The sequence below is a fragment of the Gasterosteus aculeatus genome, chromosome 8 (genome assembly GCF_964276395.1).
Source record: "Gasterosteus aculeatus chromosome 8, fGasAcu3.hap1.1, whole genome shotgun sequence".
NCBI lineage: Eukaryota > Metazoa > Chordata > Actinopteri > Perciformes > Gasterosteidae > Gasterosteus > Gasterosteus aculeatus.
The window spans coordinates 11,090,807-11,109,331 of NC_135695.1; the positions used below are offsets into that span (position 1 = coordinate 11,090,807).

The 18,525-nt window shown below is 40.6% G+C and overlaps 1 protein-coding gene and 1 long non-coding RNA gene across 6 annotated transcripts in view; both read right to left on the minus strand.

Moving 5' to 3' along the window:
- Positions 1 to 2,133: 2,133 nt before the first annotated feature.
- LOC120823738 (uncharacterized) lies at positions 2,134 to 8,633 on the minus strand. The gene is made up of 3 exons (XR_005712873.2): positions 8,475 to 8,633; positions 5,508 to 5,613; positions 2,134 to 4,678 (listed from the first exon to the last, which is right to left on the minus strand). It is a non-coding gene; the product is annotated as an uncharacterized LOC120823738 (long non-coding RNA).
- A 4,828-nt stretch (positions 8,634 to 13,461) lies between these two features.
- The window catches only part of pde4ba (phosphodiesterase 4B, cAMP-specific a), a 104,501-nt gene continuing 99,437 nt past the window's right edge, over positions 13,462 to 18,525 (minus strand). For all 5 annotated transcript variants that reach the window (XM_040183914.2, XM_078108167.1, XM_078108164.1 and 2 more), the window contains 4 exons: positions 18,234 to 18,388; positions 17,994 to 18,116; positions 17,293 to 17,475; positions 13,462 to 17,206 (listed from right to left, as the gene is read on the minus strand). In XM_040183914.2, coding sequence (XP_040039848.2) covers positions 16,763 to 17,206; positions 17,293 to 17,475; positions 17,994 to 18,116; positions 18,234 to 18,388 — 905 coding nt within the window. In that variant the 3' untranslated portion in view covers positions 13,462 to 16,762. The remainder of the gene's footprint in view (positions 17,207 to 17,292; positions 17,476 to 17,993; positions 18,117 to 18,233; positions 18,389 to 18,525) is intronic.

Consider the following 18,525-nt stretch of genomic DNA (forward strand, 5'->3'; position numbering starts at 1 on the left):
TTCCCTCCAAATCTCTGTTTTTCTCATTCATCACTTCTTCTGAGTTCAAGTGACAATTTCTTTTTAGATTTCTTTGTTTTGTCAAGCTACCTCTACGTGACTCATTCGGTCACTTGCCTCCTCCCTCCTTTCACCCCTCAGTCTTTCCTTGGCCAGCACCTCGGTTTTAGCACCCAGCAGATGCTCCCTAAAGAGAGGGAACCCCAACCTCCCACCCTGCCTGCTGCTTTAACTCCCTTCCTCTTTGTCCATGCCTCTCCCCCGTCACTCCAAAGTGGTATCTTGTGACTTCCCAACACTCTGCCCTTTTGGATTATTTTTGTCTCCTTAACTAACTAATATTATTGGTTCCCTCCACATATCTAACATCCCTTTTCCTCCCTTACATTCTTCTACATTATCGTGTCTCACGCCTACTCAGTCCCTGGGCTGTGAGACAACAAGCATCTGCTCCTGCACTGCCGTCTGGTGTTCACTGAGAATCAGAAAATATATTTACCGTTGTGCTGGTCTCAAGTTAATATATTGCAGACATTTGCTCAGTGAACTGTAATACCATCAATATACGGTCCTGGGCGTGAGTCAGATCTGGTCTGTGGCAACTTGGCTGATATTTGACCATCTGTGTATTGATTCTGCTGCTGACAGATGCTGCCATGCCACATGATGCCAGCTAGTGTAGAATAAAGGGGGAGGGTGGGAGGGGATTTGCTATATAAAGCCTAATGCCCTATAAGCTCTGTTTGGGAGCAGCCTGAATAAAGACACATTTATGTAGTTTCCTATGCAAAGGATTGGGACAGTTAGACCCTCACCCTCACTACGGTACTGTGGGTAAGAGGGCATTTTCTACATGCAAGAGGGAGAGAGAGACACAACCACATTAATGAGGTTTAATGCAATTCTCTTTAGGAAAACATGTGTACCTATGCACTCCAATTCTTTCCAAATTGCAGAAATCCATAATATTCAAAAGTACTACAAAATAAATGCAAAAGCACCTTAAAATGCAAAAAACATTAAACTTTAAGGGGGGGAAATGTACATATTGTGATAGATATGATTTAGCTTTATACTAGCTATATCAATTATACTTTATAAATCGATCCAAAAAATACCCAAATGATGCTTAAAAGATTTCAGGGAATATTTCTTGAATTATTAAACTTTCAACATACAAACAAAGTTAACATCCAAGAAACATTAGGTTATGTTCAGCCATTGTTTTAAGTGAATCTTGTTACATATAGTTGATAAAGAAGGTTAAATTTAGTTTCTTGGGTCGCCCTTTGCCCCATTATGTGTTATCTCTCGTTCTATCTAATTGACAGTACTGTACACACTAACCATGCAAACGCAAATGTTAGATCTATAAAATATCATTAAGGTCAACAGATAATTGAATGGCATATGTTGCATGTAGTGTATGCAGCCAACTGTACTTATAGTAAAAATCCATACACAATAACCCCCCCAGAGAAAAGTTACCTATATCACTTATTTTGGGGTTTGCTGACAATATACGTTCTCATTCCCAAGGGGTTGCTATACTGTACTGACTTGTCAAGAGGTTATACTTACCTGCATGTACCCTACGATACCTACATTTGAAAACGGGGCAACTATAGGTGTACTGGAACAGAAATGAGTTTCTAACATTTTCCAACAAGAACTCCAAAATGACATGCTGTTGGCGCCATCTACTGTTCTGTATCCGCTATCAAATAGTTCTCTGTTCCTTTCCATTCCACCTCTCTTGTTCCCTCTCCCACCCTGCTCATGCCTTTCGCCTATGGGCTGCAGTGTTGCTCCATGCTGGTAATTCTTCCCGTAATGTTTTCCCGCATCTGTTCGCAGGTCCAGAACACCAGCAGAAACACAAACTCAAATGGGTCATCACTCTGCCATTGCGTCAATGCAGCGATGCAGCAATGCATCCAGCGGAATACTGCAGTTATTATCTGGCAAATGAAGAACCACTGGGAGGGATGCCACTAAATTTATGGAATGCGTCCATTATTCCTTCCTCAGTTTCTACATAAATACAGCAAATTCTTTGCACCAGTTTCCGCTTACATTCTATTAATCAATAGATTTATCTGGTTGATTTGTCTAAACGGTGGTGAGCACCCAGCGTTCTTTCTGCGGGGAGTTTGCATGCTCCCCCAGTGTCTGCGTGGGTTCTTTCCGGGATCTCCGGCTTCCTCCCACAGTCCAAAGATATTCTCTTGGGTACATGCTCTAGGGGTTAGATTAATTGGTGATTCTAAATTTCCTGTAGGCGTGTGAATGTTAGAGTGAGTAGTTGTTTGTCTCGGTCAGTCCTGTGATTGACTCGCCCCCCCAGTTCACGTGTATAAGCAGCCAAGAGCATGACTGCCTTACTGACTGACTGAGACATGTTTAATTAATCAAACTTTTTGTAAAATATCAAACGTTTTGTGTCAAAATTCCCCACATGAAAACTGCGTTTTCGGGCTCAAGGCCAGACAAAACAAGTTGGACCCCCAACTCTTCAGCTTAACTGCACTGAGGAGCAGGGAAAGCATGCAGTGATGTGCATCAGGCCACCAGGAAGAGAGAGGCGATGTTTCTCTTCCTATCAAATCATCAGCTAGCCAGCACACCAGCTAGAAGTAAACATGTTATTGACTTAGACACCTTTTTTTAATTGATGCCCAACTGTTTTATTTGTCAACTTAACCCTTACATATGACTCCTAACCTTGAGCTATACGGACACAGTGAAGGAGTTGACATCTCGGCTCGGAGTAGACATTCAGCTCTATATTGGGACGTCCCTCGTCTCATGCTGCAGTTGTCACGTCCCATGTCCAAGCACTTCATACCGATTTCCTGCACACTGGTGAAGCAACGTCTCTGCAAACCCCACCCGGGACCCATTGTCTCCACCCCCAAAGTGCCTTGATGAGGGACGCTGATTGAGCAGCAGTCATTAAATGTACACAAACAGCCACCCACAGAATAGCCGGTGGTGAGTGCAAGTCAAACTAATAACAAGTCATTCTGCGCCCAGCGACGGGGGAATTCATGCAGGCCGATAAGGAGTGGTGGTGGCAGGGTGCCATGTGGAGAGCCTACGTGCCATCCAGCCACTCATTATACTCCGTCAGTAGCAGACACACTGCTCTCTGTTATTACCCTAGTAGCTGCCCTGCCCCGGAGGGGGGGTGGGGAGGGCAGACACGCACTACATCAAGCATCAAGGTTCTCCCTGTAATTAGCACACTTCCTAGTTACTTGATGCAGCGGAGGAGGCTGGATTTGGATTTACTCCACTGGGTACATTATTTTGATTCAAAACTTCATGTTCATGAGCAAGAGAAGGAACTATTGGGGCAAATAGTCCTGCTGTGTTGTACTTCAGGCGCTAGATCAGGCAGGAGCCGGGGCTCAGTTAGTTATTAAGGGTTTGCAGTAGCACACCATATAGGTCACATTGGAAGAGATTCAGTGAGACTTTGTACCAGCCAATCAATCAACCTGAAATAATTTTCGTAGGACTATATTCACATGTTCTACTTTGTCCCTGCCCTGTAGCACCTGTTAAACAACAAATAGTCAAGCTGGACTCATCTCTGACCCCATAACCCAGTCCAGAGGCCAACCCTGTAAAAAAAAAAAAAAAAAAAAACACACACACAAAAAAAAACACAAAAAAAGGTCCTTCCGGGAATGGAAAAGATGAGCTCATCCCTCTGATACTTTGCCCGTCTGGTTTGTGGTTTCCCTAATGATCTCCAGGATGTCATCACGTTCAATAAGTCCCTCTTACTCACATCAATTACCATTTCCACACAGGTCCCAGCCTAAATAAATGGAGCCCTAACTTTCTATACAATCAGCTTAGATCTATAAACAGTGGAGAAGTTTAAATTAGGCCATTCCCAAGAGTACCAGCTTTGGCTGGGACAGCATGGCTGAGATGATGGAGCCAGATGAACTCACTGCAGGGAGTTTCAAAGCAGTATTCTAAAGACAACACAAATAGCACAGGCATGAGATCAACGGTGTCAAATGGCTTTTTAGGGTAATTCAAATACAACTTTTCAATGCATGGACATTTTTATCATATTATATTATATTCTTGGGGCGACGGTTTGATTAGATTTATCCTATAAACACCAAAAAGAAAAGATGTAACTCAACAACAACTCTGCTTAAAGCTAAGCTGGGAACAGAAAACCCCTTAGGGGAGTTTGTTTTGGAAAATAACTTGCTTACTGCCTCGCTCGTGGTTGGCTGGACACCCACGAGGATGTTGCTAATATAGGTTTTGTGTGTGTGCGCGCGCTATGACGTGCCAGTAGGAGACCAGATAGGCCTCCCAATGACGCATGCAATACTGGACCCATAATTCATGAGGCATCTTAAAATAGTGGCGTTGATTTTTAAGATCTGCTCTGAAAGCCGTGGGAACAATGAAGCTGCCTCTGACATAATGTAGAAGCTCATGAGGCACATTCAAGTCATGTTGGAGGATGTGGAGGTGGTCATACTGTGGTTCACAAAGGTTTACCAGTTCCAGAAAGTCCACAGTTACTGTTCTCCCTCTCTTTAAGGCAACTAAATGTTGTGAATCCAAAGAAGGGCAGGTACAATTTGTACATACATCACACCCGCTGAGTCAGGAGGGTAGAGGATCAGCAACAGGAAACCTTCCGAGGCAGAAAAAAAGGGTTTTTGCATAAGTGAGTGTAATGGAATGTGGAAAAGAGTAATCCTTGAAGTAGACAATAAATTGTCAAGCATATTTTTGACATGGTTACACTGTAATTTCCAAGTCCCTCACTTAAGATGAATATAATTAGCAAGTTACGGTTATGGGAAATATGCAAATACTCCTATTGTAACCCCAAAATAGTGAATTTTAGATTCCATTGCCACTCTTTATACACTGGTGCCTCTGAACTCTAACACAACACATTCATTAAAAATAATAATTAGTTGTATAGTACATGTATCATTGCAATAGCTTTTCTTCTGCCACATTGAGGTCCATGTATATACACATGTATAGACTGCAATGTGGCCTCCTGGTCTGCGCTGCTTTGAGGTGCACTAAGAGAATCCAATGGGAGTAGGTGTATGTTAGGGCAGGCGCACATATGTACACACACAAAATATTGTAGCGGACTCATCAAAGACCTTCCCACCTTGCCGGAAATAATATACAAATATACGTCCAACCGCAAACTCTGATAGCAAGGTGCCTGTTTCTGGCCCTTTGTAACTCATTGCTGACTTAATCCACACTATCTCCTCAGTGTCGTAAAAAAGCATGTATTTCCTTCCCGTCACAGAAAGCTGCAGCTCACCCACGTACATGCTGCTCACCAAATCCCTCACACGCTTCCGGTGCACTCCCTGCCTTAAAATCAGCAACATTAATGGTGCCGACAGACACAAAGATAGCCGACAGCACCTTTATTCGGGTTTTGTTTTTTACATTTGCAAACTACATATTTATTTTCTTGTCACACCTACCTCAGAGTGAAAACTAGAATATTGATACACGCTGAAGGGAATCGTGGTCCCAAGATGTTCTGCCCTGTTCGTTGTGGACCTTCAGCTAGTTATATCCATTTGTGAGCTGCAACACAAAAAACAACAATATGATTAGACTAAACCCCTAAAAATGAATCATCTGACCGAGCCATAAAGGTACTAGAACTGTTGAAAAGTACACCTTAAATTGACTGACTGATATGGAGTTTAAGCTGTCAGCTTCCTCTGCTCTCAAGGAAACGCAGTTCAAAACACCTCGGAATGCCTATAAGATTTGATTTTCTTCACACTGACCAGATAACGGGCCAACTGGATACTTAAACAAGCTCACATATTGAACATAAAAGGGTTGACTGGCCATTTTTTGGTTTTCCTGATGATGCAGACAGGCCTGAATGACGGATACTCCTCCACGTTAGCACATGGTAGGCTTCCCCCATGAACAATCCGAGTCAAAACAAGCAGCATGAATGACTCACACAGTCTCCAACAGCATGAACAACACGCGAGGGGGCTGAGGATAGATTCTTACAAATACTTGCATTTGTATTTGCTCAAACATTCAGGGGAGATTTGGGGCATAGTGGATGCGTGTTGCTGGGTGACCAAATTTCAGATGAGTCTCAACCAGCAGACTATGTCAGCGTTGGCCTGTCACGGTCCAGGGCTGAATTTACAAAGCAGATCACGTTTTGAGCCACTTTACACAAAATAAATGCAGATATTGATAGATTGTGTCCAGAATGTTAACGCTAAAACGTGTGTGTTATATCGCTAATATATTTTAGTTTTAAGCAAACATGTTTCAGTGTGCCGTACCGTTTTAAAACAGGCATTCAAAGTTTGTCTTCAAAGTATTGTCACGAGTAAATTTGTACTAAAACACAGCAGGGCAACTCAAACTCAGAACGTGTAAGCCTCATATTACCTCAAGAATAACTGATTTATTGTATGTAATGTATTTTTGCATAAAAGGAGGCCTTAGGATTTCGGTTAGAGATCTCAATGGCCAGAATAAAGAAAATAAATAATTTCAGCCCAGAAATACTGCTGCAATGTCCAAATAGTCATGGGACTGTATTTTCCGACCACTGTTGTTTAAAATTACACCAAAGTTGTGTCAAATGTTCTCCAACAGTATCTGATCGAGTGAATGCAACAACACACACGTGTTTTAGCTAAATGTGCTATCATAAATTAAAAGAAGCATGTTGTCCACATTGAACTGCGCTGGTACATGATGGAAATGTTGCAATGAAAAACGGTCACAACTCAAGTGTAGTTCCATGTGAATCATCACATGCAACCACCCAGGTTTGCTTCAACTTCAACTTTGGTGGGACCCAACCGTCCCCAGGCATCTGTGCCACATTTCATAGAAGGCGTACTTATTATAATTAATCAAACTGATTATTCATTTCACAAACATCTGGTAATTATTCCAACCTCATGATGCATTGAGCTTTGCCAATCAAACTAAATGAATTGACTGGAACACAGTTGTGTGTTTCTGGGAAGAGTTCCATATATTGAGGCCCTGACTAATGGGGGGGACATGTTAACCCAAAACTCCTGACTTGAGTTTTAATTTAAAAAAACAGAAGATGGATCAGAGTCCATGATCGGAAAGATAATAAATAATTACCTTTACCTTCTCTTTTAAAATTGGTCAAAGAGAAATGCGATTTAACATAATTTCCCCAACAGCACACCACCCAACCTCTGAGTTCTGATGAAGTGGCAACACAGCAAGATTTGGGGTTAACCACAGTTTTCAATTATAACAAAGTTATCAAAGATGTGCCAGCTTCATTTCCAAGATGTAAACCTCGGGATCTCCATGGTTATGGGAATACTAATACCAAACACTTATTTTAGAAGTTTAAAAAGAAACAATGTCCACATGTTTACAAGTTTACCACCGATATTAAAAATCACGTTGAAAACGGGTCTATACGTGAACGTCTTACCGAACTTTTAAGCCATTTGAAACGTGTCTTGCTCGCTGGAAACTTACAGGCTACATACTTGGTCACAGTTGTCATGTTAACGGCCCTTAACAAGGACAAACACATTATTTTATATTAATTTGTATTTATAATATAACAACACTATACATAACGTTACATTACAACATGACACATCAACATTTTTTTTTGTTTCATCCACATTTTAGCCTGTTGAAAAGAGGTGAAATGAGGTCTTAGACATTCAGACCTCATTTCAACCCAATTTCAACGTTGAAATTACGTCTAGTGCTCACTGGGAAGCCGTATTTAATCTAATATTACATTACATTACAGGTCATTTAGCTGACGCCTGTATCCAAAGCGACTTACATTACACTTTAACCCCAAGGCTTTTTTACATTTTGCCCGGGGAGCAATTAGGGGTTAGGTGTCTTGCTCAGGAACACTTCAACTTGAGACATGGGGCAGCAGGGACTCAAACCACCAACCTTGCGGTTCCCAGCGCACCCGCTCTACCACTGCGCCGCGACGACCCCCACTTACGTTACAGTCATTTATGTTTACGGTTAGCTTAGACCACTAACTAAAAAAATAAAAAAATTTTGAAACCTCGGACATTGCCCGAGTACAGCCACAGTGCTGCACCACCTCATCCACATCACTGCTGTATGTGTGAGTTGACGGAGCTAAATTAGCCAACACCTGCCCACAAGTACAGCTAAATGAATCAACACAAAACAAGCCTTGTACACCAGTTGAATTACTGTGAAGTAAAATGACTCAAATAGTTTTAAATCAGGGCCCCGTCTAGCATAAAGTCAGTAGCTCACAGTGGTATTTAACGTTAGCACATTTACGAAAAACGTTATATTGATATTTGATACAGTATTTCAGTGACGGAGCTATCTTAACCTAACGTTAAGTACACTTTTAACGTTAGGTTTGTTTTTCCGCAAAACATAATAATTACTCTTACCGCTGTTTGACAACGTTTTGATTCTTCAATTATATTCAGGTAAAGCCAACGATATTCCGTCTTCTGCTAAATTAAGACTCTTTTAAAATTGGATCCAAAGGGTGTGACTGATTTGCTCAGCCAATGAAGATGGACTCCGGAAGTGACATAATAATAACGGTTACCCGCTCTACGCATGCATCCACAAAGCTAACGTTAATATATTTAATAAAATACATTTGAAACACTTCATATAATGTTTTATTTGAATAAAAAGTAACCCACAAAAAAGTGTCATTAAAGGAGCTGATGTTGAATCAGCTGGTTTAATGCAGATAGCCTTTGTCACTATGTTAACCTTGGTATTGACAGAATGTCAGTATCTTTCTGGTGTAATATGACAAAACTTGTCATAACCCTTATACAGAATACATTTCCGGATTTAAGAAAGAATTCTCTACAGACACAGATACATACTCCACAGTTACAAATTATTTGCAGTTGATTACCTGTATAGAAAAAAGGAAACAGAAATCAAACCTTTATTTTAAGAAACTGTATACATTGATATACTGGCTTTAAATCACATAATTTTGACAAAACCTTGCTGTTGAAACATGATTTCCACATGTTTTTAATGAGACACCAAAGTTCTTTTTCTTGTGTCTTATAGATAACAAAGAAAAAATGACAATAATGATGACATAATTATCAATATCCACATTTGAATTGCTTCGTACTATTGAAAGCATCCATTTTTAAATGTTTCTACATTTGAAATTGTGTGTCTGAGTGTGTCTACGTGACAGAGTATCTTTGTCTGCTGTACAAGATGTTGCCTGCATGTGACTGTGGTAATATTATCCCATAGGGAAATGCCTTGAGAGTGTTTCTCAGTATTCTTCTCAACCACAGTTGCCATGACAACCTGTTTGACAGAGGCAACTTGGTCATCCCTGTGATAGGATGTGAAAAACACTGTCACAATCCCACCTCACTGCCTCTCCTGTTCTCCTCATCTTCTCTCTCCCTCTCTCTCTCTCCCTCTCTCTCTCTCTCTTGCTCTTATATCCTCACTCCGCACATGTATGTAATGGCTTTTGCCCGATTCTATTTTAAACAGGTACAATCTTTAACATCAAAGTCTCCAAGATCCATTTGTTTATTTATTTTGTTTTCCATTTGTCTTTTTGAGTGGGGTCTTTTACTTACTGCTGTTTCTACCTTACGTCTTCCACTTCATGCTCTGTCCTGCATCCAGTATTGACCCAACATTGGCACAAGCGTCGTCCAAGATGTTTTGGTTGGTTGAGTCCGGGTAGTGACGTCTGAGAGTGAGCAGGCAGGTAACCGATATCTGAGGCAACTGGCAGATAGGGATTCCAAACACTCGGGCAAAAAAAGGAGCAAGGTGAGCAAGAACCGAGTCTAATGCAAATGTGTCACAAAACGGCCTCAGTGCTGCTACTATGGCGATGAAACGATGTGGCGATGAATGGCAGAAAGACCCGGGTCAATATAGAGTATATAGTCCCCTGATGACCGATTGATGCCAGTAGTTGCAGCAACCACCTCACAGGATGAGCAGGAGATGTCCACACCTCCTTGCTGACAGACAGGGTAGAACAAGAAAGAAAGGCAACAAGAAAGGGAAACACAGAGGAGCTGCTGGACTGACCAGCCGACCGCATGACACTTTTTGGTATTTTTATTCTCATGACATCATAAATAATTTGAGCAATGAAATGCCAACAACAATTCTTCACTTAATATGCTTCCAACCCACTTTTTCATCAGAGCAGCTAAATGTAAAAATTACGTCCTGAGGTTTGAAATGTGTAGGTTTAGGTTGCATATTGCAATTCAGTAGTTATTCTGTTGACTGCTTTATTTGGTTGTAAAAACCATCATACATGTCATTCATGATGTGTTCTCAAACAACATCACCCCGGTTCAGTCCCTGTAGCTGCCATGTGTGTTTTTATTGAAAATAACTGTTGTGAATTACAGGAGATTATGAGAATAAGTGAAAGACACATGCATGTGTGTCATCGCAAGTCAACGGATGGTTCTCACGTGCCGCAGACCTTTATGGTTTGGGAAGGGTGCGTGAGAGCAACATATGACTTTTGCAGTTTAGAGTATTGGTACCAACGGGCTTAGTGACACAGCTGTGGAAGAAGCAGGAGAAAGGGAAAACCCTGCTTTCGCAATAAAGATGAGGCCATGGTTCTTTAAACAGCCTGTCAATGGTGATTCTCTGCTCCGTCAGGCTCTTCATCACGTATACTGTAATTGGCCAAAGGGATATAAATAGCCACAAATACCCATCACAAGACAGACTTACTCGATGCAGCTTGTATGGACCAAGGGCCGCCATGTTTCAACTTATTTTATGTGTTACTCATCACGACATACGTTCTCAGTTTAAAAATGAATAACAATATTTTGCTCCTGAGACAGCTTAGTAACTACTAATGCAAATTTAAAAAGTTGCCAAGTTTGTCATTTCTAATACTGTATTCCTCCGGGAGCAGCAGCACAACTACTCCAAAGACGCAAAAGCTAGAGCCGCATAATGTGCATTCAAAGAGAGAATGAATAACCATTTTTGTCAAAAAGTAATGAAAGATTTTACACTAAACCTACACAGATAACAATTGGCTACTGAAGATTACATGTTGGCTAGTGTGGCCTCTCACTTTTCTTTGGATTCCTCAATTTAAACCCTCAAGTTAGAAAATCAGTGCAAGGTGTCACCTTATGGAGGTTGATTCAGGACCTTTCTTAGTCTGCACACTTAACAACTTGACATCAAAAGCATAAAACACACAAGCCCCCAAGCTAACCATTGCCTTTGCTTGACTGAAAATGTCCCAAATCTGCTCTGTGTCACACATGGGAAGCGTTAACTCGTGTCCTTTTCCTTGAGTTGGGGGGAAGGCTTTGTTCTGTTTTTAGTTTCATTGGATAACTTAGACATCCCCGTGGACCTACGTGCCTCTGTAAAGGAGCGACAGGGGAGGCCACCCGTCCCATATAGCAGCCTCTCTCTCTCTGTCTACGTCTTCCATCTTTCTACTGTCGTCATATGCACGCAAGTAGTTTTATCCAATTAAATCTTCTGCTTTTACAAGGTTAGGTCAGAGGCAAGATGAGCAGAGACGTAGAAAAGGACATAGAGATGGAGGGAAACGGAGATGTTTGAAATATTTCAGAGGAAAAGGTAAAAAAGTTAAGAATATCAAATGAGAGGGCCAAAAAAGAAAGAATAAGACAATAACTTTACACTCACAAGGCTCTTTTACATCAGGGTGACTTCAAGGGCAGACAGCCTCTGAACTCTTCAAATTAGAAAAATGAATAAATTAGATATGGAAATGACACAAGCCTGGTATCTGAGCCATTAAGATTTTTTTAGATTAAGTTTAATGATTCCTTTGAAACAGCAGTTTACAAATAGCCACTATTTCAGAGAAGGAACCCAAGATGAATTATAATTGGGATATAGTAATATACTCATTTAGTGACAACACAAGCTTGTAACGCTGTAAATTGCGTTGCTCCTCTGCTAAATCAAATTATGTCCTGACGCTGTTGGCATGAATGAGCCAGAATAAGCCTGAGACTGAGGGCTTGGAGTCAGCGTTAGAGGAAAGGTAAAATAGTGCGTTTGCTTGATGGGCTGCAGAAGATTGTCGAAAGATCAGGGTAATTATATTACTCTGCAGTCATCTTTTGCGCCAAGTGACTTTCGAGGAATATGAGCCCGCAACCACATCCATAGCTACAAAGCTTGCAATGGCAACAATGCATTTAAAAATGGCCTTTGCTCTCCTGCCACAGTTAGATCTGAATTTGAACTTACCTTAGTGCATCTTGTTTGGCTGTGGGGTTTGAAGCCAACAACTAAGTCACCTGGTTTAGAACAGTCGGGAGGTGCTTTTAATTACCCACCTTGGTCACAAAGGAAGCAATAAGGGATGTCTCCAGTTCTGCTTGTTTCTGTATAATCTTTATATATTTCTTCAGAATATAACATTCAAAAGCGTTGGAAGGCTATTCAATTACTTTGCCTAAAATGAGCCATAAGCCATTTGCACAAAAGGTTGAATGCAACTCCATTGCGTGAAGTGAAGGTTTACAGTCTGAAGACATTATTATGCTTTAATAATTCACTGGCAAAATACAAGTGTCCACATAGTATGCGGATATTAAAATGAGCTCCTTTTGTTGTCTGAATAAAAGGCAATAATCTATGAAATTCCTTCTAACTGCTGAATCCTTCCATCATGACATGGACATATTCAGTAATGCAAAAAAAGAACAGATATTTTCCAGTTTCACATTGTGACGACTCGAAGAGACAGAGAAGACTAACTTCCTGTTTTATTCTTGTAACCACTGCACTTCCTGTCTTTAGTTTCTTGTCCTTTGTTTCCCCCCACAGCTGAGTTTAGTTTGCAATTACCTTCACCTGTATTTAAGGCCCAGTCCCTCCCCCCACTCGTCCGTGTTAGGGTATATTTTGTCCGACCCTGAGTTGCTTGTCTGTAGTCAAGTCCTCCCATTGTTTGTTTGTGGTTGTCCTGTTGTTTATTGCCAGGCCCTTTTCCTTTTTTTTTTTACCCTCGAGAGCAAGTCCGCTTGTGCCTGTGTTGCCTTTTTGTTTGTCTCGTACCATTGATTCTGCAAGTTAAAGTTCCAAACCTGGAAAGAAGTTTTTGTTCGTTGACTTATTGCTCTGCAGTCCTGACCCCTCACACACATTCCAGAATATACTGCATGATACTCTAGTTGCTTAAATACTCCTGACCGTAGAAATAAAGTGTTGCATTTTAGGAAAACCTTATTTTTCCTCAGTGAGTGTAATTTAAAGTTTATTTTGTATCTATTTAAACTTAAATGGTTATTAATGTTGAAATCCTGCTGTAAATTGACTGCAGTAATTTATACTTAGTAATTTGGGCTATGAGGGTCAGAAAAAAAAGCAGAAACAGAAGCAATATTTTCATGCTTTACTTTAATGACTTAATAGAAAAAGTATTTCAGATTCATTTTTGAACACAATATACAATAAAATACCAAACATTGTGTGAAACATTTAATAATCCACCAACTGGCAGACTTAAACATATATTATTGACAGTAAAAATAAAAAAACATTTCTCATGCAGATAGTGCTAAATCTGGCTAACCATTTGGACACAACTAGGACCAAAAAAGCTTTAACATAGATAAACATTGTTAATACTGACACATTTGAATTTCAAAACTGCTAACCAAGTTTGGTCAGAAAGACTTCACACATTAGCACAATCAGTTACGTACGATCATGTTTAGTTGTTAAATTCAGAACGATTCACGTCGGTGCCAGGCGTATTGTAGCATGCTACCAATACCGTCCCTGTGTTATCTACTTTCACATGAAGTGCTTTAGGTGTAAAAGGAGTGCTTTTGTGTTCATCCGTCAAACCTCATTTATCAGCAATCTGCATTCGAATGCTGGATGGAGTTTAGGTTGTGACAAGCCTCTGAGAGAGAAAACGCCATTTGTGAACTTTGATACCAAGCATTGATACGCTTCTGTGTTCCTTAGCTTGCTTGCATGTAACCAATATCCAAGCCTATGCAGTTTAACATGTCATCTATGTTGCCTCTGGGTTACCAAATTGCTGCTGTTCGATGGAAATCTTGTAGCTTCAAAAATTCTGTTAAACCAAAATAGTCTTCCATATGATTTTTTTTAATCAAAGAAACAAAATGACTACATTCCATGTCTTAAAAATGTCTAAATTCCTGGCAATTAACTAAGAAGTGTAAGCTGAAATGGACAGAAACTTATATTTTCCAAAATGCCAAAGAGAATGTGGGATATTAATCAAGATGTGAGATCATTTTTGGTTTAATATTCTTGCATAATAAGATGAAAATACTGTTTTTAAATTAAAAATAAGAAAGGCTGTTTTGGAGTTACAAGATTCTAATGTGACAACAACAACAACACCTTTCTTTAGCTGCTGCTCTGCTGGGCATTCAAAACATTGTGCGGATATATACTTAGATATATTTATTTATATATTTATATATATATATAAATATATATATAAGCGTATATATATATATATATATATATATATATATATATATATATATATATATATATATATATATATATAAGTGTATATATATATACAAACAATATATATTACATATATAAAAAGACTCTAATCCAGAGCCTTCTATGCATTAGACACCACCACTTCCGGGTAATGTAAGTGCATATAAATTAAAATAGATTTTACACTGAGCCAGTACTTCTTATTTACACTTAAACTTAAAGTATAGAATAAATACACACTGTTATAAACAGCAAAAAGGACCAACTTGAGCTCCTAGCAACAAACAGTAGTAGAGACAGTGGAGTGATGGGGGTAAGGCTCGATGACAAAGTCAACACATCCAAACACACACACCAATACAAAACCTCCCATACATACATGCTGCACACAAACGATTGCCACTTAAGCATGCTGGAGTGAAATTAGATGAAGTACCTTTGAGTATATCAGTAAACCAATATGAAAATGGAGAGATGTGATTATAGATGCAACTAAATCATCCCTAAAAAATAGTTGTGTAAATGTGAGGTCTGCACATCATTTTTCAGCACTAGTAATAGATCTTATTTTGTTTGATTTAAAACGAGAGCACCTAATTATTCCTCTTTTTTCTCCTACAGTCTGCCACGCCAAATCCAGCAATTCCACCACTTCCTAATAACCCGACTGTCCTCGAAAACAAATACGGTCGAGGGGGAGGGGAGAAAATAAAATTGACGTCAATGAGCTGAGGCAGCACTCAAGGGATTTTTTTTTTTTGGTGGGGACAAAATAGCTGGCCTGATTGTTTTGAGATGGGTCCCCTAGGTGGACCGCAGAAGGGTTGTAAACCGTGTGAATGGTGGTGCTGATGAGGGTCTGGGAGCGCCTTTGAGACAGGCATCTGTAAGAGGACCTTTAATCATCTGGCCTGATTGCAGAGGGGCAGTAAGGGCTTTACATCAGACGGATCCTGGGTCAGGACTTGTGTTCCATATAACAGGATTATTGAGACTGCAGCACACCTATAGGATAAAAATAGATTCAGCACTGGTGTGCATTTTTCCCTTGGCAGACTTCATCCCAGATTTGGGCATTTTATAGTTATGCTGATTGTATCTGGTATGAATTAGGTTATCAGGGTTTGAAATTGAATAACTTATTGTACAAATTGTATATATATCGAATGTCCCAATGATTTTACACTGAATTCTAGAGGGAACGTCTGACCATACAGTAAGTCCAGGATTACATATCCACAGTTGAGCCGAATTTTACTGTGACAGATAGGAAGCCTCAAAAAGGCTTCAGACCTTTGACCAATGAAAGAGAGAAAAAGTGATGTGCAAAGAGGTGGCGTGGGAAAGTATGTAATGCATTTCAGTGGAACCGTCACTGACGGACATCTGAAACTGAAAGCAACATGTAACATGGACCATGAGTGAACATAAGCATTTCAAATCCTTATGTAAAACATTGTGCTCGAAAAACAGATGTGGCAAAATGTGCATATAGTTGTTTGTTTGTTTAGTTTTCTCTATTCCGATAAATTTGTCCAAGAGTTGTTTGTCGACGTTCGTTTGGATTTCTCTATTGCCCAATACGTGGAAGACTGTTCTCTTTTTAACTTACAAAAAAGATTTTGCTCTTTCAAATAAGAAAAAAAAAGACATTTCACAGACATACTAGAGTGTTCAATAAATAAAAAACTATTATAAAGACAATAGTAAAAAAGGCACACGAAAGTCCTTTGACAAATGGTACAGAAAAAAAGTAAACACTTCCTCTTGCTATACAAATGTGTCCCCATCAGTAGGTCTTATCTATGCTACCTCTAGATCATATCATATATGTAAAAAAGCCTTAAGGTACAAAACTTCTCTCAGTAGTGTCAATGTCCATTTAATGCCAGTCCAGAAAAGAAAAGTAACCATCTTCTAAACTGGCCAAAATCCTTCAAGTTCCACCCTTAGTCTCGCCTGTCAAGACTAAATTGTTCGCAGTATTATTTCCTGAGAACTCTGAAGCCGCCTCACCGAAACTGTCCGTCCGTGTCTAGCTTCTAACACCCAAGTGCAAGACGCCCCCGTTCGGGACCTAACTAAGCCCTTGCTTCTATTGGCTTGTTAAAAAGCACAGCTGCAAGAGGATCTACCCTCTTTTGCGAAAAACTTTCAAATCACAAGCGTGAGCGTGATGATGGAAGCCCTATGTGTCTGTGGGCGACGCCTCATGCGTCACGATCTCTATTGCTGGCTCCATCATGCGGCCTTCCTCGAGCTCCTGACCGTCCGAATAGTCCGGGGGAGGAGAGCGAGAATCTCCCAAACTGTCCTCCTCCTCTTCTAACTCTTCGTCGTTGTCGTCGTCTTCGTCTTCCTCCCTCTCGCCGTCTTTCTCTATTCCATCCAAGTCCTCCTCCTCCAAGGTGAGCTCAAACTGAAACTTTTCCCCGCCCGCCTGCCCTCCGGTCCCGCCGCCGTGTCCGAGCGTGCACTGGTCAAAGAAGGGCGGGGAAGGACTCTGGGGGATCATGCTTTGGTACCAGTTCCTGTTGTCCTCCAGCGTGTCCAAAATGTCCTGGGCGTCAGGGTGAACCAGGTCGGCCCACGTCTCCCACAGAGGGTGCACGATGTAGTCGATGAAACCCACCTGCAAATAAGTAAGGAGCAAACTTAGAACTGTAAATTCTTAATATAATAAGCCACGTATTTCTTTCCATGCCCTTTGTTGCCTACCTGGCTCTTCTCAACTGATGCTGTGTGTTTATCACACATGGGGCTGATCTCCATTCCCCTCTCCCTCTCCCTGTCTCCCTGGTGGAAGAATTCCTCCATTATCCGGTCAGTCCACTGGCGATACAGCTCCAGGGACTTGGTCGGGTTACTCAGGTCAGCACAGTGCACCATGTTACGCAGCACCTGCAAATAAAACAGAGTGTAAGTTTATGGAAGGCTGACATCACCTGGGTGGTTTTCCCAAGAAATCTCTAAATGTATCAGTGTTTATTTACAGGTGAAAAGGGAAAATTGGCTGATGAGAAAAACGGCTTTGATTATCATTTTAGAGAGATCTTTCTTATTGTAAACACATCATATCCCACCACACAAAAGTCTGATAAAAAAAAAAAAATACCATTAGAGGGGAGGTGCAGAGGGAACACCAACAAAAAAGATGGAAGGAGTGCAAACCGGATTGACAGTGGGGAACAAAGGTCGGCTATGCAGGAGGCCAGCTAATGGCCATTTCCTGAGCAACCTCTGCCAACACTGTCTATTGATCAGAGCTATAAAAAGCTGGGGCAAGAGAGTTGGAGGGCTTACAGTATGTCCCAATCCCAAACCAAGGGCACATCTAATATAAATACTGTATTGTTGATGTTGTGTTTTATGTTGAGGGCTTTTTTTATAGAGGTTGTTTTTCAAAAACCAACACCTACCTGTATCCTGTCGGTGTAATTGTCCAGCAGGAGCACTCCAGAGCTCGTCACTTTCTTGGTCTCCACCATGGTCTTCAGATCAGCCAGCAGGCTCATGTGTTTGGACATGTCAGTGGCCAAAACCTGAAAAGACAAACAGAAGAAAAAAACCCATCTTAAGAATCAGGATAATTTGGACGTGTTGTGATTTAAATGAAGAGAACATTAGAGGAGCAAAGAATATGAGTCAGGATATCCTACCATGTCGATGGCCATCTTGCGGAGGGACTGCCGCTGCTTCTTCGTGAGGTTCTGGAAGATATCACAGTTGTCTTCCTGCAGTAGCTTGAATCCCACAGCTAAGTGATGGTTCTCCAGCACAGACTCGTCGTTGTACATCAGCGCCAGCTCAGAGTCTGCAGAGCCATTAAAAATAGATTTTTTAAATGTATGTCTTTGTCGTGACATTATTATTATTTTTTTGAAGAAGATCAAAAAGGCCAGAAATATACACAGCACTTACTAAACAGTACTCAACTACAGTTAAGTGGTG